This window comes from Mesocricetus auratus, unplaced genomic scaffold (genome assembly GCF_017639785.1).
Source record: "Mesocricetus auratus isolate SY011 unplaced genomic scaffold, BCM_Maur_2.0 Super-Scaffold_100026, whole genome shotgun sequence".
In the NCBI taxonomy this organism is placed as follows: domain Eukaryota; kingdom Metazoa; phylum Chordata; class Mammalia; order Rodentia; family Cricetidae; genus Mesocricetus; species Mesocricetus auratus.
In genome coordinates, this window is record NW_024429207.1 from 18,326,783 (window position 1) to 18,352,775 (window position 25,993).

Consider the following 25,993-nt stretch of genomic DNA (forward strand, 5'->3'; position numbering starts at 1 on the left):
TTCTTTTAGTCAAGCAGTAGTACTTGGTTTTCCCCTAGGTCCATGACCTATCTGGTCTCAGTTTCTGGACCTGTTAAAGCGACTTACCCTTTTCTCCCTAGACCTCAATACGTTTATAAAACATATTTAATATCTCTTGTGTATGTATGACATTAGTCTCAGCATCATAAACCAGTTCTGGTGATCCAAAATTTAGGGTCTGCTGCCTCTGCAGGGGACATAACATCACACATTTAAAACAAGCGATTTATTATTGTGGTTATAACCCTAACTGTAAAGACAACACAATAAGCAATATTACCAATCTGTTTATTGTGATGCTTTGGGAGTGCCTGGGTTTGAATGAAGTGTCCCTCATACTCAGTGAGGATACACTACTTATACTTTATTAAATGCTGTGGTTTTGAAAAACCATAGAAGTTGTTTCTCCCAATCATGTCATCATCCTGTCTACCTAAACAGAGTATGTAGTCAACTATTGTATAAAAGGAAAGTGATATATGATCAGTTGGCCATTCATTCGTTCATTCAAGATATATTTGCCAAATGCCTACCATCAGACAAGAACCATTTGAGTAATATAACTATAGAACAATACAGACAAAAATAAACAATTAAACACTCTGCCCTTATGCATCTTATATGCCAGTACAATGAAGCAGGAATAACAATAACAGAGTGAACTATATAATGTTCATAGGTAATGTTATGAGAAAAATGCAATAGGGTGAGAGCTGGAATTTTTAATAGAATGTTTTATTCATTCCTTGGCAATTTTATACATGTAAACAATGCATCTTTATCATATGCCTTCCCTAACTCCCCCCACCCACCCCTCCTGGGAATCTATACCTCCTTCTTACCCTCCTCAGATACTACCATATCACCCCCACTTCCTCTAGGAACCCTGAACTCTCCCTCCCACACACCCCAGGCACTCCCAAGACGTCCTCTGCCCTGCTTCATAGCCTACTGACTGGTCATGTTGACTCGATCTTGTGCTGGTAACCATAGCTGCAGTGAGTACAATGGTCTTGCCATGTCCCAAAAGCAGCGTTTCACACCTCTCCTCCCCATCCTCCTCTCATACATCCTTTCTGCCCCTCTTCCCTGATGCCCCCTGAGCTTTGGAGGGCTGATGCCCCATTTAGCACGGAACGCTTGGTGAGCTACCTGTGGACCGAGCTGGGGAAAGATGGGGAAGGTTTATGCTGCAGCACAGTATGGCCTGCCCTAATTCATGCAAGTTGTCAGAGGATACCTCAATGAAGTGGCCAATGATGGCTTAAATGTAAGCAGAGGATACCTCAATGAAGTGGCCAATGATGGCTTAAAGGTAAGCAGAGGATACCTCAATGAAGTGGCCAATGATGGCTTAAAGGTAAGCAGAGGATACCTCAATGAAGTGGCCAATGATGGCTTAAAGGTAAGCAGAGGATACCTCAATGAAGTGGCCAATGATGGCTTAAAGGTAAGCAGAGGATACCTCAATGAAGTGGCCAATGATGGCTTAAATGTAAGCAGAGGATACCTCAATGAAGTGGCCAATGATGGCTTAAATGTAAGCAGAGGATACCTCAATGAAGTGGCCAATGATGGCTTAAAGGTAAGCAGAGGATACCTCAATGAAGTGGCCAATGATGGCTTAAATGTAAGCAGAGGATACCTCAATGAAGTGGCCAATGATGGCTTAAAGGTAAGCAGAGGATACCTCAATGAAGTGGCCAATGATGGCTTAAATGTAAGCAGCAGCAGCAGAAGAGTGGAGAAGGCCCCCAAATCCAGGTGATATTTGGGATAATTGGGTCCCATAAGGCTGAAAATGTCACCAGGGCGTAGGGAGACGGCTCAGTCCATACAGCACTTATTTCACAGCATGAAGACCTGAGTCCAGATCCTCAGAACCCTGTAAAAGTCAAACACAACTATGCCCACCTTTAATCCCAGCGCTGGGGAAGTAGAGACAGGAGGAGCCCTGGACTTGACTGCCAGCTCATCTAGCCAAATAGATAAGCCCCAGATGCAGAGAGACCCGGCCTCAAAATCTAAAGGGGAAAGCAATTGAGGATAACACTCAACGCCAGCCTCTGGCCTCCAGAAGCAGGTACATATCACAAACACACATGAACATGCACACACACATACAATGTTGAACCCATTAACATATCAAAGGACTTTTATATAAAAGTAACTCTAGAAGAAATAACTTATTTTTCATAACAGCCTGGGGAAAAAATAATCTACCTAGTAGATCTACAACTGCATAACCTGATCTATATTCAAGTTTAAGAGGTAAATAAATAAATGTAGTTAAAGTGATTGCTTTGTCCTGCTGCAGGGTGGGCTCCTGCAGCAGTAATGGATCACTGCTGCCCTCTAGTGACACAGCAAACATGAATTTAGAAACCAGAAGGACAGTCTGAGTGGTCATCTCTGGTGGGCTCCCTGTAACAAGACAATCCGAGAAGATGCAAACGATGGGACTCACACTGGGTTTGGAAGATCTAGCACCTGAGGAAGCAAAGTTCCCACTAAGGAACACTGTCACTGTGAACTGCAAACCATCTGTTGTCCTGGAGCCAGTTTGAGTTTTCCATGCTACTAAACACACAGATGAAGAAAGGATCTGTGGCATTGGCCAGGGTAATTCATCCTAATTGCTCTGGGGGAATTAGAGCTGCGTGTTCTCAGTCATAACAAAGACAATAACATCTCCCTGGAGAGTCCTTCGGGTCTATGTATAACCAACCTAGTATCTGCTCTCTTTTATTACAAGGGCCCTGCCGGTTTCTCTGCACCTGCCCATACCTTTTTAGCAAATAGTTCCTTAATTAAATCCTCAAAATTATTCTGCTTTTAGCTGGGTGTGGTGGTAATGCCTTTAATCCCAGGACTCAACAGTAGAGAAAAGCAGATCAATCAGCTTGAGGACAGCCTGGTCTACAGAGCACCAGGACTACACAGAGAAACCCTGTCTTGGAAAACAAAATTATTCTGTTTGACTGTGTCATCTATTTCTTGCTGCAACCCTATTTGATATTTCAGATACTAGAGGTACACACAGCCTTGTACTAAATAGAAAAAAGAAATCCTCCTCTCATGTAACAATTGAATGAGAAGCACTAAAATTAAACAAGGAAAACTAGGAAGAGAACTATCTGGGAAGGTGACCTGACAACGGTAGGAGACCTTACTAAATGTGACACTCTGGCTGACACTACAGCCTGCAACTGTTACAGAGCCTTCTCTAACTGGGGGCCCATGTGGGGTCAATTAGTACACGAGGGTAGCAGTCAGTAAGGAATAGGTTGCCTTCAAAGTGCTACCAAGCACTGTGCCTTTTCTTTTTAGGGTGGTATGCAAAAGAGCTGTGTGCCTGTCTCGGGAAGCAACAGCCAGTGCTGTAACACAGCACAGCATAGCATCACATGTCTCCCCTCGCAGCTGTCTGCACTCTGTCTGCAGACTTGCTCCTGTCCTAGTGTTACAACTTCAGTCTCTAGAAGTGGAGGGAGGTTGGGACGGTCCTAGAGAACGGGATTGTTCACAATGTATCCTCTGCGATGGATCCATAGTTCCACACACTCCATACCACTGGACTCCTAGAAATTCTGCTTGGTCGAAGGCCCCCGAATTTTTGTTGGATTTATTTCTCACCCTCTCACATACAAAGGACCTACCAATAAACCTGAAACATTCTGTGCAATAATCTTTTTGTCTTTGCCAAGGCACCTTCTGATTGGATTAGTAAAAATGGCCAATAGCTAGGCAGGAAGAGGTTAGGCGGGACTTCTGGGCCAAGAGAGAGGAGAGGAAATAAATCAAGGTGCAGAGAGACAACAGGACACGGAGAGGAAACAGGAAGTACAAGATGGGAGAGGTTAAAACATAGATATAAATGTGTTAAGTTATAAGAACTAAGCCGGGCATTGGTGGCGCACGCCTTTAATCCCAGCACTAGGGAGGCAGAGGCAGGCGGATCTCTGAGTTTGAGACCACCCTGGTCTACAAGAGATAGTTCCAGGACAGCCTCCAAAGCCACAAAGAAACAATACCTTGAAAAACTAAAAAAAAAAAAAAAAAAAAAAGTTATAACTAGTGGGACAAGCCTAAGCAATAGGCCAAGCTTTCAGATTTAATAATACTACGTCTCCGTGTCATTTTTTTTAGCATGTGAAGTACTGTTCACCTGGTGCAATCAGCTTGATGTCATCAGCGTTGGGAACTGGCTTGAAGTCTGGAGGAGAGGTGTTCACAAAGTGTGACTAGCAGCACCATGACAGGGGCTGAGGTAAGAAAGTGAAGGTGTGCTGCTCACCTTGCCAGCTGCCAGCTGCCTCTGGAGGTTTGTGCAAACGGTTTGAGGGACAGCCTTTGCCAGTGACATAGTTCCGCGTCAGGCACTTGAAGTGTTAATTTACTGAAGCAATGAAACCACACCTGCAATTGGAGTCACCACCTGAGTAAGCTTATGACTGATACTATCAAAGATCTGCTTTCTACACAAGCCAAATGGTGAATTAAGTGAGGATGTGGGCTGAATGCCAACTTTCTATTTTACCGTCTTCAAGCCTTTGGTGGTGTCACTCATCTCTGCAATCCCTCCAGAAATGGGGTGTTGCTTTCATCTTAATATATGGTCTTACATTTGTGGTGGCCCTAAGTAAGTCTGAGATAGACACGAGCAGGGTCACGCTCCTTCTGATGGTGCTGGGAAAGGATCCGCCCCAGCCCTATCTCTAAGCTCCTGGTAGCTTGCTGATACCTTAGTTTGTGACAGCCTAATCCCAATCTTTGTATGATTTTCTCTCTGCGTGTGCATTTGTGTCTATTTCTCTTTCTTTTCTTTTCTTTTGGTTTTTTGAGGCAGGGTTTCTCTGTATTATTTTAGAGGCTGTCCTGGAACTCGCTCAGTAGAGTGGGCTGGTCTCGAACTCACAGAGACCCGCCTGCCTCTGCCTCCCGAGTGCTGAGATTAAAGGCGTGCGCCACCACCGCCCAGCCTCAGCAATCCTCTAAACATCTAGCTGTTTCTTTCCTCAGGGTTCACGTCACCTTAGTCAACAGCTATCGATCCTTCTGGAGACAAACTGGAAAAATGCTTAGCAGAATAGCAGGCTCCTTCCTCAAGCAGATCATTGTGGTTTTCATATGCAGTATTAAAGGACTGTCCCAGTCCAGCAGTGTTCAGAGGTGGGTGATTGGCTTATAAGGGTTCTGACCTCATCAGTAAATTAACCCCTGATGATCCGTGGTAAGAAAACACTGCTGAGAGGGGACAGGAAACAAGAAGTTGGGCCGCTGTAAAAGAGAGACTGAAATGTTCTCTTTAGTCCCTAGCTTCAGCCAAACTGTAAACACCATTTGCTTTGCCAGTTCCTGTCTCCATTTTCTGGTCAAGCAGCAACAGACTGGAGATTTTTGCAAAACCACTGTATCAAGGAAGCACAACTTCTGCATGGAGTCACTCCTCTAAGTAGAAGGGAGAAAAAAATAAAGGCGCATATGTACTTGTGCCGCTTGAGTACAAAGAGCAAGAACACCTCCTGGTTTTTAAATTTATTGTCTTATTGATGCAAGGCTGAAACAGACTGTTACAAGGACATCCGATGGCGTAAGACTCCACAGAGAACGGCATGCTTTTGCTACTGAAGACTGCTGTGAAGCATCCGGATGGTTCCCCCTGAAAACTCAAACTAGTGCTGTCAAGCCTTTCTGTGAGCACAGTCACTTCCTACCCTCTCGTGCAAAAGGACAGAGCCACTACCAGATGCTCACCACCGCAGGAGGGGCCTGAGATCTGTTGGTCAAGTGTCTGGAACACAAATCAGTGTGATTAGTGGTCCAGTGCTGAGCTTAAGTGTTTGAAGAACAGCAAACACCAAATGTTTTAATACCAAATAGAGGATTACTGTTTCTATGAGGGAATGACTCAGCAACTGAAGCTGCCTCAGCTCAAGCTGGCTGTGCTCAGTCTGGGGGTGGGGGGCACCTACATTCTTAATGCTCCTTCTGGCATCACAGGCTTTAGAAACATGCAGAGCAATTTCAGCACCCCACAGTAGCCATAACTTTGAACTGCACGTTACACTAACATACAAAATGTAAATATTTAGTCACATATCAACTCTTGAGCACAAACAACACGACATGAAAAGCTATACAAGGACAAAACACACAACTTTCGGATATCCCCATTATCCAGATGTTAAAGAGATGGTGATGACAAATCAGAAGCTTTGCATCCAACATTTGCCTCCAACTTTCTATTTTACCGTCTTCGGGTGCCACCGTATCCTAGGATGAGAAAAATACAGTCTATATTAGTTTTTCAAATTATGTGAAAATTGCTTATAACATTGCACAAGCTGTACATGTGTCTTGTTAGGAAACAAGACAGCAAGCTATGAGGGAAGGCTACAATGCACCAGGAGGTGGAGCAGGGTATTATGGGACAGGGCAGATCTCCCTAGTCATCAAGTCTCAGAACCTCACACATACGTGCTATCAGGAAACCACAGAAGAGCTCCAATGTAAGCTAACATGCAAGCAATATGCCAACATGCAAATAATAACCATAAATATGCAATATCTAAGCTTAAAAATACAGAGAGGGCAATGCACCATAGCCATGTCCTGCTGACCTCTCACAACTCAAACTCAGGGATAAAAGAAGAAATGGAGGAGGCATGAATTTTTAATGTTTTTAATGTGTGGCTTGAATACCACCTACCCATCACCCCATAACAAACAAGCTATCTACAGCTTACAACATCGCTGAGCTTATCTGTTAAGTGTATGGAGTAAATGTACCTCTGTTGCTGAAGTACAGCTGCCCCTCCATATCTGTGGTTTCCACATCCATGGACTCAACCAACTAAAGTTTGAATATATATATTTTTAAAGATGCACCTGTAGTACACACATACATACCATTTTCCTTGTCATGCCCTAAACATCACAGTGTAACAACCACATACATGATGTGTACACTGCCTGAGGACCATAGGTGATTCAGAGATGATGTAGAACACCTAGGAGGGTGTGTTGCACTAATGATATGCAAATACTATGCCATCATTGTGTAGGGAACTAAGCATCCACAGGTTTTGTTATGCCTGGGGATCCTGGAAGCAATACGACCACCATCTCCATATGCAGGAATGGCTGCATCTGAGAGTACACTTGTTGGGCCCTAGGGATGTCTAGGTTCAAGTTTAGTAGGTGAAGTAACTATGGCATTTACATCCAAACCAGCACTAAGAATTCTACTCTTAAATTCTAAACAATTCATATATGCTTCTACCAACTGCATGAATTACTCTTTGCTCTGTGTCTTCCTTCTGAAGAAAGTCAAGCAATCCCGGGAGATCTGCAAATGCCTGTTTCCCACCACCTCCAGCAGACAGCGGGGTCTCTTGTTTTTTTACATTGCATCTTTGCTCTCTAAGAAACGTCCTCTGCACTCTTTAAAACAAATATTATAATCACATTGTTGACATTTTTAAAAGTCTAACTCAATGTTTTTGAAATTCTCTTGAATTTGAAAGGCCAGAATTCTTCAAGCATTGAAGGCTCTGCTGTAGAGATTAAAGGGTTCTGGAGTTAAAGATGTATAGACACTAACATCCAGGAAGCCTTAATTTTCAAGCCACTTCTAGGAAATATTTAAAGTGGGAAGAATGAATTTGAATTTGGTTTCAGTCTTAGATAACTGTGTTACTAACATGTTTGGTGGGCACACTAAATGAAGTCATGACTGCTCACACAGGTGAGCACAAGGAATGAAGACATGACACACACACACACACACACACAGGTGAGCACACTCAATAGTCATGACACACAGGTGAGCACACTCAATAGTCATGACACACAGGTGAGCTCACTCAATAGTCATGACACACACACACAGGTGAGCACACTCAATAGTCATGACACACACACACACAGGTGAGCACACTCAATAGTCATGACACACACACACAGGTGAGCTCACTCAATAGTCATGACACTCACACACAGGTGAGCTCACTCAATAGTCATGACACACACAGGTGAGCTCACTCAATAGTCACGCTGCTCACACACTGCTGAGCTCCTTCTGCACTCCCCTGTACTCATCAGCACGTCTGTATTACCTGATGCTGTTCTGGTTCTTGAGTCTGCATTCGAGCTTGAGGATGCAGAATAGCTCCCTGTGCCCCCACCCAGTGGTGAGTAGGCACGACTATTCCAGGTGCCAGAGTGGGAAGGCGGGTAAGACGGGTAGTACCATGAATCTGAGAAGGGGGTCGCCGCCCTTAAAGACACAAAAGAGAGTTAGGCTTCTGTTTTCTAACCACAGTTACTTCCCTGTTCCTGAGATATCAGAAAAATGTCATCTTTATCCAGTCTTTTTTGCCATGCACCAATTTTGCGTCTACTTCTGGCGGTTACAGCAACTGCTGTGGGGAAAGAAAGTGGCAGGAAGTAAACAGGCCTTCTTCCTGAATTCCCAACCAAGGTCCGAGCTCAGAGAACCCTGAAACTCAAGACATCCCAAGGCCAGACCAAGCTCTGGTCCAAGCCCCCTCTATCACTTTCCAGACTGCCAATGGTCCCTCCCACTGCTGGGCCTCCTCTGCCTCCTTCGCATATGCTCAGATGTCAGGCAGATAGGCTCTCTCTCTCCTGTCTCTTAGGATAGCATAGGAAGGAAGACAATAAAGGGAAATAATACGAATAATATTGACCAAAGCAAACCACAAGCCCTATGCCTTCTCCTCTATGCAAAAACCGTATTTAACAGGGCAAGAGCACCATCATTTCTCCCTTACGAAACCAAATTCAAAGCATGTAATGCCTTGTAAGCAAAGCAAAGGCACCCTGGAGGAACTACGGGCAACGTGCTGAGTGCAAAGCTTACCTATTGCTGCCGAACAAATATCCTAACAGTCCTCCAGCACCCAGGCCAGTCCAGAACCCCGGGCCCGAACTGTCACAGCCTTGTCCTGCGAAAGCACTCCCAAAGCCAGTGTTCTGTGGTCCTTAAAATAAAGTACACATAATTAGACTAAGTGCCTTCATAGACACACGATGTTTCATTATTCAATCTGTACAGTACTACTTACTAGCAATGTTCGGCCCTCAACCTGTGAACAAGCTGAATTCAAAGGGGGTATTTATAAAAGACTGGCTTATAAGTCAGGAACACATTCCCACAGGCAGAGAGACTGAGAAGGAGAGCTTTAGGATTTGCAAGGATGGTCTTCCTGCAGGATTATCTATCTGCTCACATTCATCTTCCAGACGATAACCCCCCTTTCACATTCTTCCTTTCTATGCTGTGAAGCTCTGTAAGAACTCAGGTAAGTGCTCTTAACTACTGAGCCACCTCTCCAGCCCTCCATATCCTTTTATTATAAAATGACTCTTTGAGTCCTCTGCTCAATTGTAGATTATTACACTCATTTATTTGAGGGAGTACACAGCACCACAGCATGCAGGTACAGAGGTCAAACGACAACCAGCAAGTGACAATTCTCTCCTTCCAGAACCTGGTCCTGAAGATCAAACTCACGTCACCAGGCTCAGAAGCAAGCACCTTACTCATGGAGCATCTAACCAAATCCCTCTGCCCAGTCTTAGTAGTTTGTCTTTTCTTGGATTTATGGATGTCTTTGTAGTCTAGACACAAGTCTTTTGTCAGCAGTATGTTTTATAAATTCTTGTCTTTTTGGTTGTGAGCCTCGCTATTAACAGGTCATCTCTCCAGCCCATGCTTTACAAATTCCTTACCCAAATCTGCGGCCTGCCCTTTTCATTTATTAGCAATGTTTTCTGATAAACATATATTCTCAACCTAAGTAAAGTCTAGTGTACCTATCTTTCCTTTTATATTAGAAGCTTTTATGCTATCAGTCTTTATCTAGCCATGTAATGGTGCATACCTTTAATCGCAGCACTTGGGGGGCAGAGGCAGGCGGATTGCTATGAGTTCAAGGCCAGCCAGTAACCATAATACACCATTAGAAGCGGAGCAGCAGTCAGTGGCCTGGCTCAGCTGGAAAAGGTGTTGTGCAACTGTGACAATTTGAGTTCAACCCCCACATAAAACCCAGTAAAGGTGGAAGGGAATGATCGTCTATGGTTACCCTCTGACCTCCACATCCACACCAGAGTACAGTCACCCCTCCACACACACACACACACACACACACACACACACACACACACACACACACACACACAAAATGCACATGCACAATAATATGCATTTTTTCATTTTTCTTTAGAAAAAAGAAAGGCTGGAAAGGTAGCTCAATTACTAACACCCCCTGCTGCTCTTCCAGAGGACCCAATTAGCCTTTCCTTCAGAAACATGCACAAGACTCATCTGCTCACATGCCACCCAAGTACTGCCCTTGAGCAGGGAAACATACCTGTGAACTCAGACTTAAAGCCAGGCGGGGGCACTCCTCCAGCATTGCTAAACCTCTGATAGCGCTGGGAATATGGAGGATACTCGGAATACGGTGGAGGAGAAGCCTGGCCGTCACTGAGGAACAATTTATAAACCACAAAGGCAAGAGCAAGCAGTACCCCGATGGTAACCAGCCCACCAACGCCACAGGAATCCGAGGAGTACAACTTGTGATAATAATCAGAGAAGCTCTGGTGTTTTGCAGACTCCTTCAGTTTCTTCAGTCCCAGGTCTGTGTAATCCAAGTGATACTCCAAGCCGCAGGAACCCCTGAGGACATACTGGTCTTCTGAGGACTCGTAGCCTTCACAGCTCACCACCGTTTTTCCAAATTTGTATGCAATATCCAAATCGGTCTTACATTCCCACTGTGAAAGAAAGAGAAGCAGGCTCTAAGAACCAAAAGATTATTTCCCTTCAATATGTATCACAGCTGTCACACAACATTTGCAAAATGGAGCAAAAGAATGATCCACTAAATCCAAGACAGTATGTATGGAAGAAACACGCTTCTAAGACAGTGGTTCTACTAGCAGCCTACTTAAGCTGGATAGGGGTATAGGAGCATTCACTTTGTGATTTTTCCTTATTCCCAGATATACATTACATATTCTTCTGTACAAGTTAGGTATTCCATATTTTAGAAGCCTGAGGCAAATTTTCAAATGGTCACCTGCTTGCCACCGTTGTCAAAGGTACGTCCTCTACGTACGTTACATTCTCTAGATAGTAAAATCAAAGAATCAGCATTGGGGAAGACGCCCTAATTGGTTATCCAATACCAAGTGGTCAGCTCTAAAGATATACATGCTTGCAAAACTGAGTAGACTCAGCACATTGTGTTTACATATTAACTATGTACATTATATATTATCATATATATGAATTAAAAAGAGGCCATGAATTTAAGGGGTGTGTGAGAGGAGTTAGAGAAAGGGAAGGGGGAAATAATGCAAATCCAGAAATATAAATTTTTAAATCAGCATCCAACATATAAGCTCTAACAGCTGCATACAGCAGATCACCTTTTGCGAAACAAAACTTTCCATACACATTTTGTAAAAATCATGGACTGACTTTACAGGGTCTAATCCTACATAATCTTCTTTAGCTTTTTAAAGATGTACTTAGAAAACTACAAAAAGAATCCATATTAGCTTAAATTTTACCCGGGAGAGAGCAGACAGACAGAGAGGAAGCAGGTATTCTCAGCCAGACACGATGGCCAAGATACATGTCAGCGATGTGGAGTCATGAGATAGGAGGCTCAATTGCAAGGCCAGCCTAGGCTGCACACCAAGTTCCAGACCGGCCAGGGAACACAGTAAGATCTCACCTCAAAAGCAACAGAGACTGGAGTGTAGCTCCAACATCCAGGGTTTGAGCTCCAACACCAAACTAAGCAAACAAGCAAGTTAAGTTTGAAGTCTTTAATTTTTGCTGAATAGACAAACTGCTTCCCTCGAAATGTTAGAGATACAAACTAGGACAGATCCTACCACCTTTCTGTAAGGTTTTGTTCAAATCATGTTTCTCTTTCAACTTCAGCTACACTATTTTACTGTATATAAAACAGCCTTGCTGAGGGGTGATTCACAGAAGACTCTCACACCAGTATGTTTAGTAAGTTCATGCACTTGTACAACCTTTACTATACTAACAGCTTTAAAATCTAATGATCACCCCCAAGGAAACCTCACCCATGCAGCAGCAGTCCTACTTCTCCTTTCCAGAGTCACACCCCAACTGAGCTGGTTTCCTCCCCCTGTTGGAGCATCTCCTGTAAGGAGAATCAGACATGTAGTCTCTGTAACTGTCTTTGCTTCAGTGTAACACTCTGGTCCTCTTAATGGCTGAAAAACACTTCACCTTATGAATAGACTACACTGTATAATTTATTAGTTTTAGCTTTGGGGCTTTTCTGTTTCAGCTATCTGAATATTCCTGCAAATATTTGTATAGTTTTTGGGAAGAAATATGCCTTCATTTCTCTAAAGATATATTCCCAGGAGTGAATGATTGGGACATATTTCTTTTTTCTATTTATTATTATTACTACTATCTCTTCTGCCTTGTTTTGTTTTAGGGGGAGGGTTGAGGCAGTTCTGGCTGTCCTGGAGCTTACTATGTAGACCAGGCTGGCCATGACTCAGAGCTGCACCTTTGCCTCCTGAGCACTGGGACTAAAGGTGTGCACCACCACACCCAGCTCTGGGGCATCTTTCTTGATGAATTCTTTAAAGCCCAGATATTGTTTATTTATATAACATACAATTTCTCTCTTTGTTGTTGTTATTACTATACTATGTATTAATCTTATCTAGGAAAAGATGTCTGGATTTGCTGGCTTAAGTAAACAGAACAAGCTGCATCTACAACAGTATATACCAGAGCAGTTTCTGAGTATGGAATTTCAATTTAAATCACTGCTAATAAACATGAGCCAACACGAGGCTCCACTTCACGCCTTCCCTTCTAATACAGCACCTGTACCTCCTCCACTTCGTTGGTATGTGCACAATCCAAGTATTTATTTTCTCTCTCCAACTAGATGAGTGTCTTGCTTTCCTAGTCATGTGGCATATGACACATTTAATATATGCTTAAAGGACTCTACACAACATTAGCACCCACATCCCCACCATGTAATAGTAATTTAGAATAGATGTGAGAAGGCTACATTAGCCAGGAGATTCTAATTAAGTAATAATGGGGAGAGGGAGACTGGGAAACCAGTATCACCAGCAAACAGGAGCTTGGGTCAAACATGCTGGCACACGCCTTTAATCCCAGCACTTGGGAGGGAGAAGCAGGGAGATCACTGTGAGTTTGAGGCCAGCCTGGTCTACAGAGCCAGTTCCAGGCCACCAGGCCCATACAGTGAGACCCTCTCTCAAAAAGAAAATAACAGAACTCCAAACTACATAGGCCATACATAAAGGCTTTATCAAGCAAGAATACTAGTTTTTCCAAAATACTGATGTCTCAGTAAACAGTTTATTGGATTAAAGTTTGCTGTAAATCAATCTCCACCGAGATAAAACCTTGGAGGGAGGGTCATTAAGACATGGACTATTGTTCTAACTAGAGGTGTCACTCCATCCTGCAGGGATGCTCATTAAATTCTGAATGGAAACAGCTAGGCCTCTTCTTGTGAAGTGTATATAAGCAGTGACGACTGCTAAGAGATACTCTCCCACCAGCCCGGCTGCCTGTAGGTTGTGTGTTGAACTCCAGGCTGCCCGCCTTCATGAGCTGTGGCCCATGCTGGGGTGGCTTCAGATGATGCAGCTGTCTTTGAGTCATTTCTGCTCCTGCTAAGGAACCCATCACCCAAACCCCTGTAGGAAAAGTGTCACACAACAGAACTCCATGGAATTCAAGCTGCAGTATAAGCTGTCACCTGTACATCGTAGCCGTCCCAGCCTTTGTTCTGGCACTGAATCACTTTGGGGGTGTAGGCATCGCAACCGGCTGTGCCTCCAACACACTTCAACTGTGGAATAGGGTCCAGTCTCCTGGAGGCGGTGTAGCGGTCATAGTGAAGGGTTAGAGCTTTCACATCCCGAAGTAGTATTCTGTCTGAAATAAGAACGCACATCAGAGTGAGGACCTCAGGCTAACACTGAAGAGCAGTGTCCAAGGCGTGGCTTGTGAGGTAAGAAAGGGCTCAAAGTCATCCTGACAGCATCCAGGCCTTTCACACAAAACTCAGATGACCACACATTTAAACCTCTGTCATTTTAAGCCAGATGTTGCTTCATCATGAGTGCTACACAATTTCTGCTAACCAGAAAAGTAGAATATAAAACTACTGTATAATATTCATAATTAAAAATGGCAAAAATACACAAAAAGGTTTCTAAAATACAGTCAATGATTAAATGTCTACCCACTGGTAAAGGTGCAATCTCTTCATTCTTTAGTTTTATTTTTTACGTTCATTCATTGTGTGGGCAGTTGTGCACGTGTACAGGGCAACAAATGTGCACATGCCTTGGTATGTGTGAGGGTCAGGACACAACTCTAGGGTCACGCTCTCCTTCCACTACATAGGTTCTGATATGTAACTCAAACCCAGCACACTCAGCAGCACTGAGTCTTTATGCACTGAGCCATCTTGCCAGCATTATTATTATTATTAATTAGTATTATTACATAGGGTTACATGAACCCATTTCCAAGCGCTTAAATAATGTACTTTGAGCATGTTCCCCCACATCCAACCCCCTTCCTGCCTCTCCCCCATCCCTTCAGTGCCCTTTATTCCCCAGACAGTTACAAATCCACTTTCAATGACCAGTACACATGTTTCTTTACTGTCTAGGACCCTCACATGAATGAAAATCCATGCAGTAAGTCTGGATTATCTCCAGTTATATCCACTGTCCTGCAAAAGACAGAGCTTTATGGCTCCAAAAACTTGCACTGTGCATATAAACCTTTTTCCTTACCCATTCATCTGTTGCTAGACACCCAGGTCAGCTCCATGACTTAGTTATTGTAAACTGATGCACAGGCCTCTTATGTGCTGGGTTGGTTTGGAGTACTGGGGGTAAATACCAAGAAGTAGTAGAACCGGACAGGTGGTGCACTCAGGAGGCAGAGGCAGGAGGATCTCTGTGAGTTTGAGAACAGCCTGGTCTACAGATCAAGCTCCAGGACAGCCAAGGCTACCTAGAGAAACCTGTCTCGAAAAATATCAAAAAAGAAGCAGTAGAGTTGGATTTGTTTTAACTGTTGTTGGGTTTTTGTTTTGTTTTGAAGCAGTTCCATACTTCTGTTCTGACAGTGTACCCTGTACTATGTAGCATGCGCAAAAGAAGGCCTTGTGTATCAAACTTAACAAATGGCAAAAACATTTTGCTCAAAATGGAAACTGCAGTGTTCAGCTTTACACAAACCTTGAGAAAAGATAAGTTCCTACATACTAATGTTTACACACATTCTTGCTAACATATGCACTTTCTAGTGAGAAAACATATCAGGAATAATCAATCAAATTCAGAATTCAGATGAGTATCTGAGGAGGAAGGAAAACACTGGCTTTGGATGTTCCACTATCAGTATGTAGCGTGTGGAGCTCAGACAGTCTCAGAGCAACAGGGGCCCTAGGCCCCTCTCCCATAGATGGTGACTGGCATCTGCTTTACCTCAGAACTCAGAGAGTTGGGAAGTTGCAGGCACTTGATCAGAAGAGGGCACAATCTCAAGCCCCATAATATTGATCAGAAAACAAGACGAGATGTTTTGGAAGGAGGCTGGACCAGAAGACCACAAACCTGCCTGTCTAAAGTACCAGTCCATAGGAAAATGACAGCAAGAAGTTCTCACCATTGGAGACTTTAAACCACTGTCTTGGCCAAATCAGCACACCAGTCATTCTGACATTTCTCTGTGCAGGTATCCTTTTACGCAAAAATATATAGTTTTAAAATGCTTTTCTTAAAAAATGCTTTTCATTCACTAATTTCTTTAGTCTACTACAGAGTAAGGGTTATGCTTGCCCATAGTTGCATCCTAATGTACCTTTTCCTTCCCCAGCCCCATTCTCTCTGTGTAGCCCTGGCTGTCTGGAACTAGCTCTGTAGACCAGGCTGGCCTCAAACTCAAAGATCCACCTGCCTCTGCCTCCCAAGTGCTGGGATTAAAGGAGTGCACCACCACCACCCGACTCACCTTTTCTTTTTAAAAGCCAATCCTACTTTCTCCAACTCCCCTTTTCTGTGATAACCACGATTACCAGACTGAAAAATACCCTCTTTATATAAATCACAAAACTCTCAAAAGATAAAAAATAAAGGCAGTGCAATCAACTTCTGAAATACTATTATTTAGTATTTAGTATAGTATTTATAATATAAATTATACTGTATTTTAAAAACAAATAGTGGGTCAAATCTTGAAAACTACAGAAATGAGAAATCGTGATACCCAGTGAGTATCAAAAATTTGCTCATTGCTAAAGTGGTAACCAATGATTTCCCTACTTTAAGAAGTTATTAAAGGTTAAAATTTAACATGCAGCCTGATTTCCCAACAGGAATAATAGTCATACACAGCCCCAGCTGTTAAGGGAAAGCTGCACTTCATGCTTTATAATGCTAGCTAATAATTAAGACTGACAGAATTAGAAAATTTTTCACTTTCGTTTTCTAGCCCTTAGGAGACAGATTCAGACAAGGAGTAATTAGTGGTAAAACTCTGGTACAGTGCCAAAATCGTTACATGAATTGCTCTCCTATCCGAGAGAGGAAAGAGTAACTTCACAAGAAAGATAAGGCCCCTTTAACGCGGAGATTAGCCAGAATGTAGAAAGCAGAATAAACTAATGACTCTCTCTGATACAACCCCCAAGACGATTTACTATCACTCCAATGCTTATCCTTGGCTAAAAAGGAGTTTGAGGCCAGCCTAATCTACATAAGGCTTTGTCTCAAAAAATTAAAAGGAAAAAAAAAAGAAAGAAAAACCTATAGAGACCTCATCTCAAGTAAATAAATGAGTTCATTCCAATTCCAAAGGTGCAACTCAGGGATGGTTTTGATCAAACAGCTTCAGCAAATTTCTGGAGTTAACATTTCAAAAATCCTTATTGACGAATGTTTGACTTAAACCTAATCAAAAGCTTTCACGTCATTCTTCATGCATTTTCATTACATCGAGTTAATAAGCCCAGCTGCAAACACAACGCTTGAGCTAACAACAAAAATAAGGAAAAACAATGGTCTTTAATAATGGAAGTAACATAACTATGGTGCAGCTAGAAGAAAATCCACCTACAGCCACATAAACTTAATTCAATGTGGGATAAAGATCTAAAATCCAAACACTTCAGAAGTCCAGGCAGGAGCTAGCCTGAACTACATACGAAAGTGTCTCCCAAAAAAGAAAAAAAATCTAAAATTTACAAGAACTATATTAAAGTTTGCTATTCTAAATCCAAATTACTACCTCATACATTAAAAATTAAAACAATGAAAATGTTCCATGATTTTAAAGGTTACACTATACATAAGCTAAGAAGAATAACATGAATTTATCACAGGAGGATTGAATGATGCAAAGAACACTGAACTAAATTGATATCACCAACTTAATATGACTTTGGCCAAGGCAATAAATTTGTCTGTTGGTAAGTTTTATCACCTGTCTTTAAATTTATTACAAATCTTAGATATAACTTATTAAAATTGCCCGGCAGAATATTTGATGCACAGGAGGTGACTGAATATGAGAAACAGTAGCAAGACTATTTTAAGAAATATACACACAGGAGTGTAATGACCATAGTCCCCAGAGCAGCATTCTCTAGAGAGCCTTGAGGTCTATCAAGAAAATGCTCGCTTATACCCACCCACTTGTTACACCAGGCAAATCCCCTGAGCTCCAGACTCATAATCTTTTCTCGGGTGTCAGGCTTAAGAAAAATGAAACCAAGGCCCCTGAACTCAGTTCTCCCCACACTTCCCAGCATCTCAGAAAACTGACTGACTTTTGCACCATCCTTATCTTCTTTTCCTCTTTTTTTTTAAGGCAAGGTTTCTGTGTATAGCCCTGGCTATCCTAAAACTTGCTCTGTAGACTAGGCTGGCCTCAAACTTAGAAATCCACCGGCCTCTGTCTCCCTGTGCTGGGATTAAAGGTGTTTGCCACCACCCCCCCAAAGGTGTGTGCCACCACCCCCAGCACCCCCATCCTTCTCTCCCCCACTGATAGATACCCCATCAGAATATCCAACTTCAAAACAGCTGAGATAACCTTTGGAACCTACCAGACACCTGGCACTTCCATCCCACCCATGTTTCAGTCTGTTTTCCAAAGGATAACCCACATGAACTTCTGAACATTTAAATCATGGGTTGAGAGAAAGAGCACTGACTGCTCTTCTAAAGGTCCTGAGTTCAATTCCCAGCAACCACATGTTGGTTCACAACCACGTATGATGAGATCTGGTGCCCTCTTCTGGCCTGCAGGCATACATGGAGGCAGAAGGCCTTCTCTTTTAAAAGAAAATATAAATCATATCATTTAAATCCTCCCTCCCTTTGGGTTCCTCAAAAATGTCACTTTAACGGTGACTTCTTCCCTGATCGACATACTTTCTTTCTTTTTTTTTTTTACATACATTCTTTTAAGTGGCCACTTCTACCTGCAAACCCCACCCACATTGTTTTACCACTGTCCATAACTCATTTCAACACAGGGCAAGCTATTTAAATGTTTACAGTCTACTCCTCCTCAACACATGTAAACTCCTTGGAAAAAGACACCGACCTTCAGCTATACTCTCAGCATTCAAAGGCACAGGTAGCTTGGAGGAAATAGCAAGGAAAAAAATTGAAAAATTTTAAGTAATCTTAGAATGGTGTTTCCCCCCTCCCTCCCCAGACATATTACTGAGTGCTCCATATTACCTAAAAACAAAGTAAACAATAAATAAATTGGGGAGTTGCTTAACCGAGTCTTAATAATTGATATTCCAACTAGATAGCTTCATTTATTTTCCTAAACATCTCAAAATGAAGTTGACACCAATCGAGTTAACACTGCAAAATATTGTTGTGCTTCCTGTTCCAGAACAATAAGTTTTACAGCAAAATTAGACTAAGAACAACCAGGAAGTGGTTCACCATTAATTTAAATGTGGTTGGTTTTTTCGTGTTTTTTTTTTCTTCTAATTCCCCTGAGTCTACATCTATAAACTTCCCCAGGTTTTAAATGAATTTTACAGGTCCTCTTATTTTCACACAACCTTCTAGGATTATTTAAGCAAAGTGTACAGGTATTTTATAACCACCGTGACTTAACTCTTGACAACAAAGCATCCTTCTCAAATTAGAGGTTACTCAGTGTGAAACTGCACTGTCTGAATTCAGCACGCTCGAGGAAAGTATGTCACAAAACTAAACCTGTTGCTTACATTCAAAACCCAAGCATGCTCTGCCATTGCTTTGTTTTCCACGGCTGACAGCTTTCCTCTCCAACCCAAAAATGTCATTTTATGTGATGGATAGTTTATTTCTATACTTATATAGATATAGCATCCCCTCCCTAGTAATCAATTCTCATATATCATCACCTAAAAGTTAAGAAAATGCACTAACTAGAAAAGACAGCGGGAATCCTGTTTACAAAACCCATACAATCCAGAATTCCCAAGTTTGTGGTCCTGGCCCCTAAGCATGACTCAGAGACAGCAGGTGGCATGGTAACAACGAGCCATAGCAACAGGCAGCCATGACAACAGTGGGCGATGATGACATCGAACAGCCATGATAACAAGATGCGCAGGCGAGGATTAAACTTGTCACCAGGACTCAGGGATGCGGCCTAGAGTCCGAGTAACAAATAATCTTGGAGTCCAGGGACCTGGAGATGGGAACTTTAAAAAAACAGGATCGTGCGCCCCGCCCACTCCTAAGGGTCCTCACCGGGAGGAAAACAAAAAAATCAAAGGAGCCAAAAAGGGTACAGAAAAGCAAAGGAGCCAGGGGAGGGCAGACGAGAGGAAACTGATCAGAAGGCGGCGATGAAGGGGATGGGCACCCATCCGCAGGGCGGCACTCACCAGGGTCGTTCCAGCACAGCGCAGGGCCAGCCACCAGCAGGAACGACAGCAGGCGCAACAGCGGGCAGCGCGCGGCTCCCGGGCGGCCGACAGCGGCCACGGCCATGGCGCTGGGTGAAGACGGCGCTCGGCGGCCCGAGACCCGCTGCGGAACTGCTCCCGCCGCTGCGCAGCGACCCCGGGAACCCGCTACCGAGAGCAAAGCGACTGACTGCGGCTCAGCGCGACGGCTCTACGACCTGCGCCACTCTGACGTCACTACCGCTGCGGCACGCAGGCATCCGTGATTGGCCGCGTCCTGCCCCGCCCCTAGGGCTCCGCCTCATTGGGGGCGGGACCGGACAGGGAGCTGTCGCGTGGGCGTGGCCTAGGCTCAGACCGCTTCAAAGAGTGTTGTGTCTGGCTGGAGAGAATGTTCCGGAAGGTTCCTAGTGCGAAGCTGCGCAGTTAGTTTAAGAGGCTTAAAAACTTTCTAGACGGGAAATCAAGGAAGTTGTTTGTTCATACGTATATCCAAAATCTCAGTAACCGTTCCAAAGGGCGTTATTTCGCCGGCTGAGGAACCTAACACCGTCCTGCTTAGGACTGGTGTTCTAGTACTCTGTCCTAAATAGGAATCAGGTGAAAGGTACCAAGGGAACCTTTGAACTAAAACGTGAAAGCCTTTAGAATGAGCAAGAAGCCAAGAGGAGGCAATGCTGAATGGATAGATAACCACCGATGCAAAACGTTTCTCTGCTATTTGAATCCTGCAGGTCTGAGTTTTTTGGATGCGTTCGTTCATTCAATAAATATAAGTTGAATGCCTAATATAATAAAATATAACATGAAATAAAACAGCCACTGTTTTAGCCATGGGAAATAACAAGGACCTTGTATTCAAGAAATTTAGTACAGGACAAGCTGAAAATTATAGGTAATGGTAAATTTGTTACCAAAATGTTACAAGATAATAAGCACCAGGAGGCAAATTCTGGAAGGGTAGACCTCGGAAATGACTTTGAAGCTTGAGATGTGAACGATAAGAACTCACCTAAAAGAAGAAGAAGAAAAAAAAAAGCAGGGGTCTGACCTAGCCTGGGGCACGGTGGATTACTCCCCATCCACCCCCACCCGACTCTGGCTATGTTTGTGGGAGCAGTCAATCATCCCCTCGGCCTTTTTAGGTTGAGCGTTTAACACTTCTCAGTACCGACCAGGAGGGTACTGCACTGTAGATAGATACCACGGAGAATTTGTAGGTTGTAAATAGGAGGCATGAGATAGGCAAGCAAGGCCAGTGAGGCAAAGTAAGTTTCTGGGATTAGAACAACATGGGACGCTTTGAATGGAACCCAGCAGCCTTAAAGCAGAGCAAAGAGAATAGAGAATTCGGTCCTTGATTGGTCGGAATATTATAATCACAGCCATACAGAAGAAAAGCAGGGCAGCGTATAAAAGTGAAAGGAGAGAACTCATAAAGTTGTCCTCTGACCTCTGCACGGTATGCCTCTCCCTACCTACAGAGAGAGAGAGAGAGAGAGAGAGAGAGAGAGAGAGAGAGAGAGAGAGAGAGAGAGAGAGAGAGAGAGAGAGAGAGAGAGAGAGAGAGAGAGAGAGAGAGAGAGAGAGAGAGAGAGAGAGAGAGAGAGAGAGAGAGAGAGAGAGAGAGAGAGAGAGAGAGAGAGAGAGAGAGAGAGAGAGAGAGAGAGAGAGAGAGAGAGAGAGAGAGAGAGAGGAGAGAATAAAAAGTATAAAGGAAGAAAGCAAAAAGAGAAGCAGCAGCAATATGGTAGGTGGGTGAGAAAATGGTCAATAACAGTCACTGTTGCTGGAAAATGGAAGCAAGAGTAAAAGTGGCTTTGGGGTTTTGCAATGTAGAATCACCTAATTACTTTTACAAGAAAACTTCTGCTATCTGAGGCCCCATTATGTGCCATTTCCAGTTCTAGACTGTGATTTTAAAACATGAAAATGTGCCCTAATTTATACTCTAGTGGGAAACGAGCCAAATAAATAATGGGTGCCCTGAAGAAGAAAGTAGCTGATGTGATGGGCATTGCCGTAATAAAGAGAATTGTTAGATCAGATCCTCTCAGAAGCCAAGTGGAGCTGGGATCTAAAAATGAGGCTACTTGGGGGGGGGCTTTCCTCCTCTCTATTGGCACAGTGGAGAACCTTCTGTGGCCTAATGTGTTCTGGAAGAATTTGTCTATACAGCCAAGAGTTATCAATTGAACACCACTCTGCTGTCCTAAACATCATTTCAATTCTGATACATCTGCTGGGAGGTGGGGTCAGATCTCATCGGTTCAGGGCTAAGTATATACAGCTACCCCATAAGTCAGGTGCCAGTCTCAAATCCCACGCAGTGACAGGCAATTCTCACCCACCAGCTGTAATTAACCATTTCTCTGACACACACATACTCAAAGAAGTTTATCTGGACCGTGCATCGGAATAAAATGAAGGAAAACTATATGGGGGGTCATGGGTAGGAAGAATAAATAAACCAGCATTAATCAACTGACCAAAAGGACCTTGTGGTACATAGGAGTTCACTATACTACTGTTGGTACTTTTCATATACAGCATTTGAATTTTTCTACAATAAAAGTTGTTTAAACAAGGACTAAAAAGCTTTGTCTGGGTTGGTCTGTAAGAATTAGAATGCCCAGCTAATAGTGATGAAAAAAGGTAATAGATATCTTTTAAAGAATTGTTTATGAATACATGTGAATGCTTTCTTACATGTATGTTTCACACATATATGTGCCTGGTGTCCTCAGAGGCCAAAAGATGGATCTCCTGCAACTGGAGTTACAAATGGTTGGAAGCCACTGTGTGGGTGTCGGGGACCAGATCCTTTGCAAGAGCAGCAAGAGCTCTTAACCATTGAGGCATCTTGTCCAGTCCCAGTCAAACATATCCTAAAGTATTAGATGCACAACAGTTGCCCAATAAAGAAGTATTTCCTCTTACCCATCCCTGAGGATTAATTTCAGAGGTTAAGTCATGAAAGAATTCACTACTATGTGTTATGTTTAAAGAACACTTAAATACGTAACATTAGCAAACATAAAGGATTTGCCTGGAAAACTGCAAATAACTCCCTTTGGGAACAATGATTTTCAAGTCATAGTTTGCATGGCAATTGTTCAAGATGCATATTAACATTTTAGGTTTCTGGGCTTAGTCTACAAAAGTTTCTAATTCAGATCACATAAAGTAGGACCCACAAGTTTAAAAAGCATCCTGAAGAATTTTGTTATAGGTGATCTTTGAATACAACATTGAAAACACCATTTTTAAGGTCTCAAGTTTCCAGTCCCTAAGCAATATCATGAAACCAAATGAGTCATTTGAGTGATGAATGGTGACTTGTTGGTTTGTTTTTTGTTTTTGTTTTTTGTTTAGTCCACTGGTTTTTGTTCCTTAGACATTATCAGGATACCCAAATAGGCCTTTAAGTGATTATTGCAGTGTGTTTTGTTTCGTTTGCATTTTTGCAAACCGAATTCCCTGGGAAAGTTAAAGGGGGGCAATGCCCTTTAATTCAGTGACTATGGGAGCAAAAGTATATAGAAGCCTCTGACCAGATAAGCAATCTGACTTTCCCTTTGATGTCATTAAAGATATCTAATGCTCAGTACATTTGTATTCCAAATAAATTAGGGAATACAATTAAAGTGCAGGAGCTTCTGGAGGATACCTCATGAAGTACTTTCTAAATGCATTTCCTCAGGGCCAAGCTACAAGCCTTCAAGGTGAATCTATTACTTTCCAACCACAGTCATCACCACTGACCAGCAACATACACACAACCATTCCTGCTTTTGAAGATGGAATGCCACAGAACAAAAGGAGAGCAGGTGTAGTGGTGACATTTGAAATGGAATCATTGACTTCTCCACAATTTTGTGTCTGGAGTTCACAATGCCAGAAATATAGATGAGCACCTTTGGGTCTTGTGTGGAAATGTCAGAATTTTATCGAATAATATAAATTCACCAAGTTTAGCAATTTCTTTTTAAAAATGATTAATTTAGTGTTTTTACTGCAGGTGTGTCTGTGTGAGGGTGTCAGATCTTATGGAATTGGAGTTACAGACAGTTTGAACCACCATATAGGTTCTGGGAATTGAACATAGTTCCTCAGGAAGAGTAGCCAGTGCTCTTAACCACTCAGCCATCTCTCCACCCCAAGTTTACTGATTGTAGTGGTAGAAATTTGCCATAAAATCTGCCTACCTTGTTGTCTTGGGCTAGGTGAATTCAAGTTCCTTATTCCAGTCTTAAGTACTAAGGTTAACTCAAATACACTGCATCATACAGCCATACACTTACATGTCTCTTTACATTCACATGGGTTACAGCATGAACACTTGTTAAAGAGACTGAAGCAGCGCTCACGGGGTTTCAGGAGTGAACCAAGTTTGAATTGCTAAGACATAGCACCAGACCAGTGCTGGTGGCAGTCGGGTTCCAGCAAGAAGCTGCAGAAAATCAGCCTCGGTGTGAACAAGACCACTGGATCCAGAGCAGGAAATGGAGTATCAGGTCCCAACCAATTACTAGACAGCCAGTGGAGTAGGCTGGGTCAACAGCGGGGGACAGTCAGGAAGTCCTTGGTCCTTGACATGCACACCAGGCCTATGATAGTTGTCTAGAGCATCGCAGTGTTAAGTATCCAACATTTTATGGGGTTCAGGCAAGAGTATACTCTTTTCACAATCTTTTCTGTCCCATAAACTCCTAGACCTGGTTTCCCTGATATGACTTTAATATGCCCTGCCTCCTAGTTTCAATTCTCCCCGATAAATTTATAGGATGACCCCCTTTCTGTCTGTGCAGATACAAGTTCCAGAAGTTCCTAGATAGGGACTACACAAATCTGACCAACCCATTGGCTCCTCTCTCCAACTTTCCAAGCTCCCTACTCCATTTGTAGACAAGGTACACCCCCCACACACACACACACTCCACACCAAGACACACACAAACCAACCAACCTCATGTGTCCATTAATAGAACGCAGTCAGACCAAAGCAAATGACTACCCTTTTCTTTTCATAGGTATTCCTAGGATAAAGTTTTCCTCTGCCTTCTTAATTAGCTTCAGTGACTGAGGCTGGCATGGTAAGCAGCCCTCAGGTGGGTTTAAAGGGGAAAGAGTATTTCACTGGCCTAGCAGGGCTCCAAAGAAGGGAAAACCCAATCGCTAGATCTGGGAGCCAAAGGGCATTTTAACGAAAGGCAACACTAAATGAAAGAAGTGTGGGCTTTCAGAGGGAAACTAACAAAGGCTATTTTTGTAACATTTCTGCAGACTCCAATCGGTGCTGCCTATAGAGACAGCTGTCTCTTCCTCCGAAATGAAAATATTTACAAGTGGGAAAATTTGTGTTGCAAATATCTTTTTATGTCACACGGGGAAGTTCCTGTTACCTTTGCAAGGAGGATCTTATGCTCTTATTTTGTATAGAAAAGACAGCAGACAATTCCTTCCTGTGTCCTTTTATATTGATTTCAGCTAAAGAAACCTTTATGCCACAGGGGTATATTTTGGAGTGGAGATTCTTCTACTAGCGATTATCTTCGTTGCACTTTTACTCTTTTTTTTTTTTTTTTTGAGTACTCTCCCTTTTTAGTCTGCAAACAACCCGATGGCAGAAACTACATCTGGTTTTGCTCATCCCAAAGCCTACTCCGGTTCCCCATGATATGTGCGGGAAGCTTACAAACATATATTGGATCTCTGCAGGGCGCTCCCGCCCCCATCCCTTTTGTCACAGAGAAGAGAGCGATCCTCACAGACTCCCAAGAGGATAATGCATCTTTACTATCCCCGTCCATAGCTTGGCCCGCTGGGGAGTGGGGAGAGTTCTCATCTGTGTAGGAACCCAGGGAGAGCAGCCGAGACCACCCACTGCCCGAGTCACAGACTGGCTGGTGGAGGGAGAGATGGGCTCGCCGTGC

General features: G+C 43.1%; 1 protein-coding gene across 1 annotated transcript; it reads right to left on the reverse strand.

Annotated features, from left to right (window-relative positions):
• Positions 1 to 5,546: 5,546 nt before the first annotated feature.
• Saraf (store-operated calcium entry associated regulatory factor) lies at positions 5,547 to 20,278 on the reverse strand. The gene is made up of 6 exons (XM_005066617.4): positions 20,037 to 20,278; positions 13,869 to 14,047; positions 10,425 to 10,833; positions 8,909 to 9,029; positions 8,142 to 8,302; positions 5,547 to 6,297 (listed from the first exon to the last, which is right to left on the reverse strand). The coding sequence occupies exons 1-6, from the start codon at positions 20,140 to 20,142 to the stop codon at positions 6,272 to 6,274; spliced, it is 1,002 nt and encodes a 333-aa protein (XP_005066674.1). The 5' UTR covers positions 20,143 to 20,278; the 3' UTR covers positions 5,547 to 6,271.
• Between the last annotated feature and the right edge of the window lie 5,715 nt (positions 20,279 to 25,993).

Bases quoted from the DNA above. Each gene is read 5' to 3' on its own strand.
- Saraf (XM_005066617.4), bottom strand. From the start codon at position 20,142: ATGGCCGTGGCCGCTGTCGGCCGCCCGGGAGCCGCGCGCTGCCCGCTG. The intron at 9,030-10,424 runs GTATGTTTCCCT...CTTTATTTTAAG, and splicing joins CTTTAAGTCTGAGTTCACAG to GACCACAGAACACTGGCTTT. The intron at 8,303-8,908 runs GTAAGCTTTGCA...TGTGTCTTTAAG, and splicing joins TATTTGTTCGGCAGCAATAG to GGCGGCGACCCCCTTCTCAG.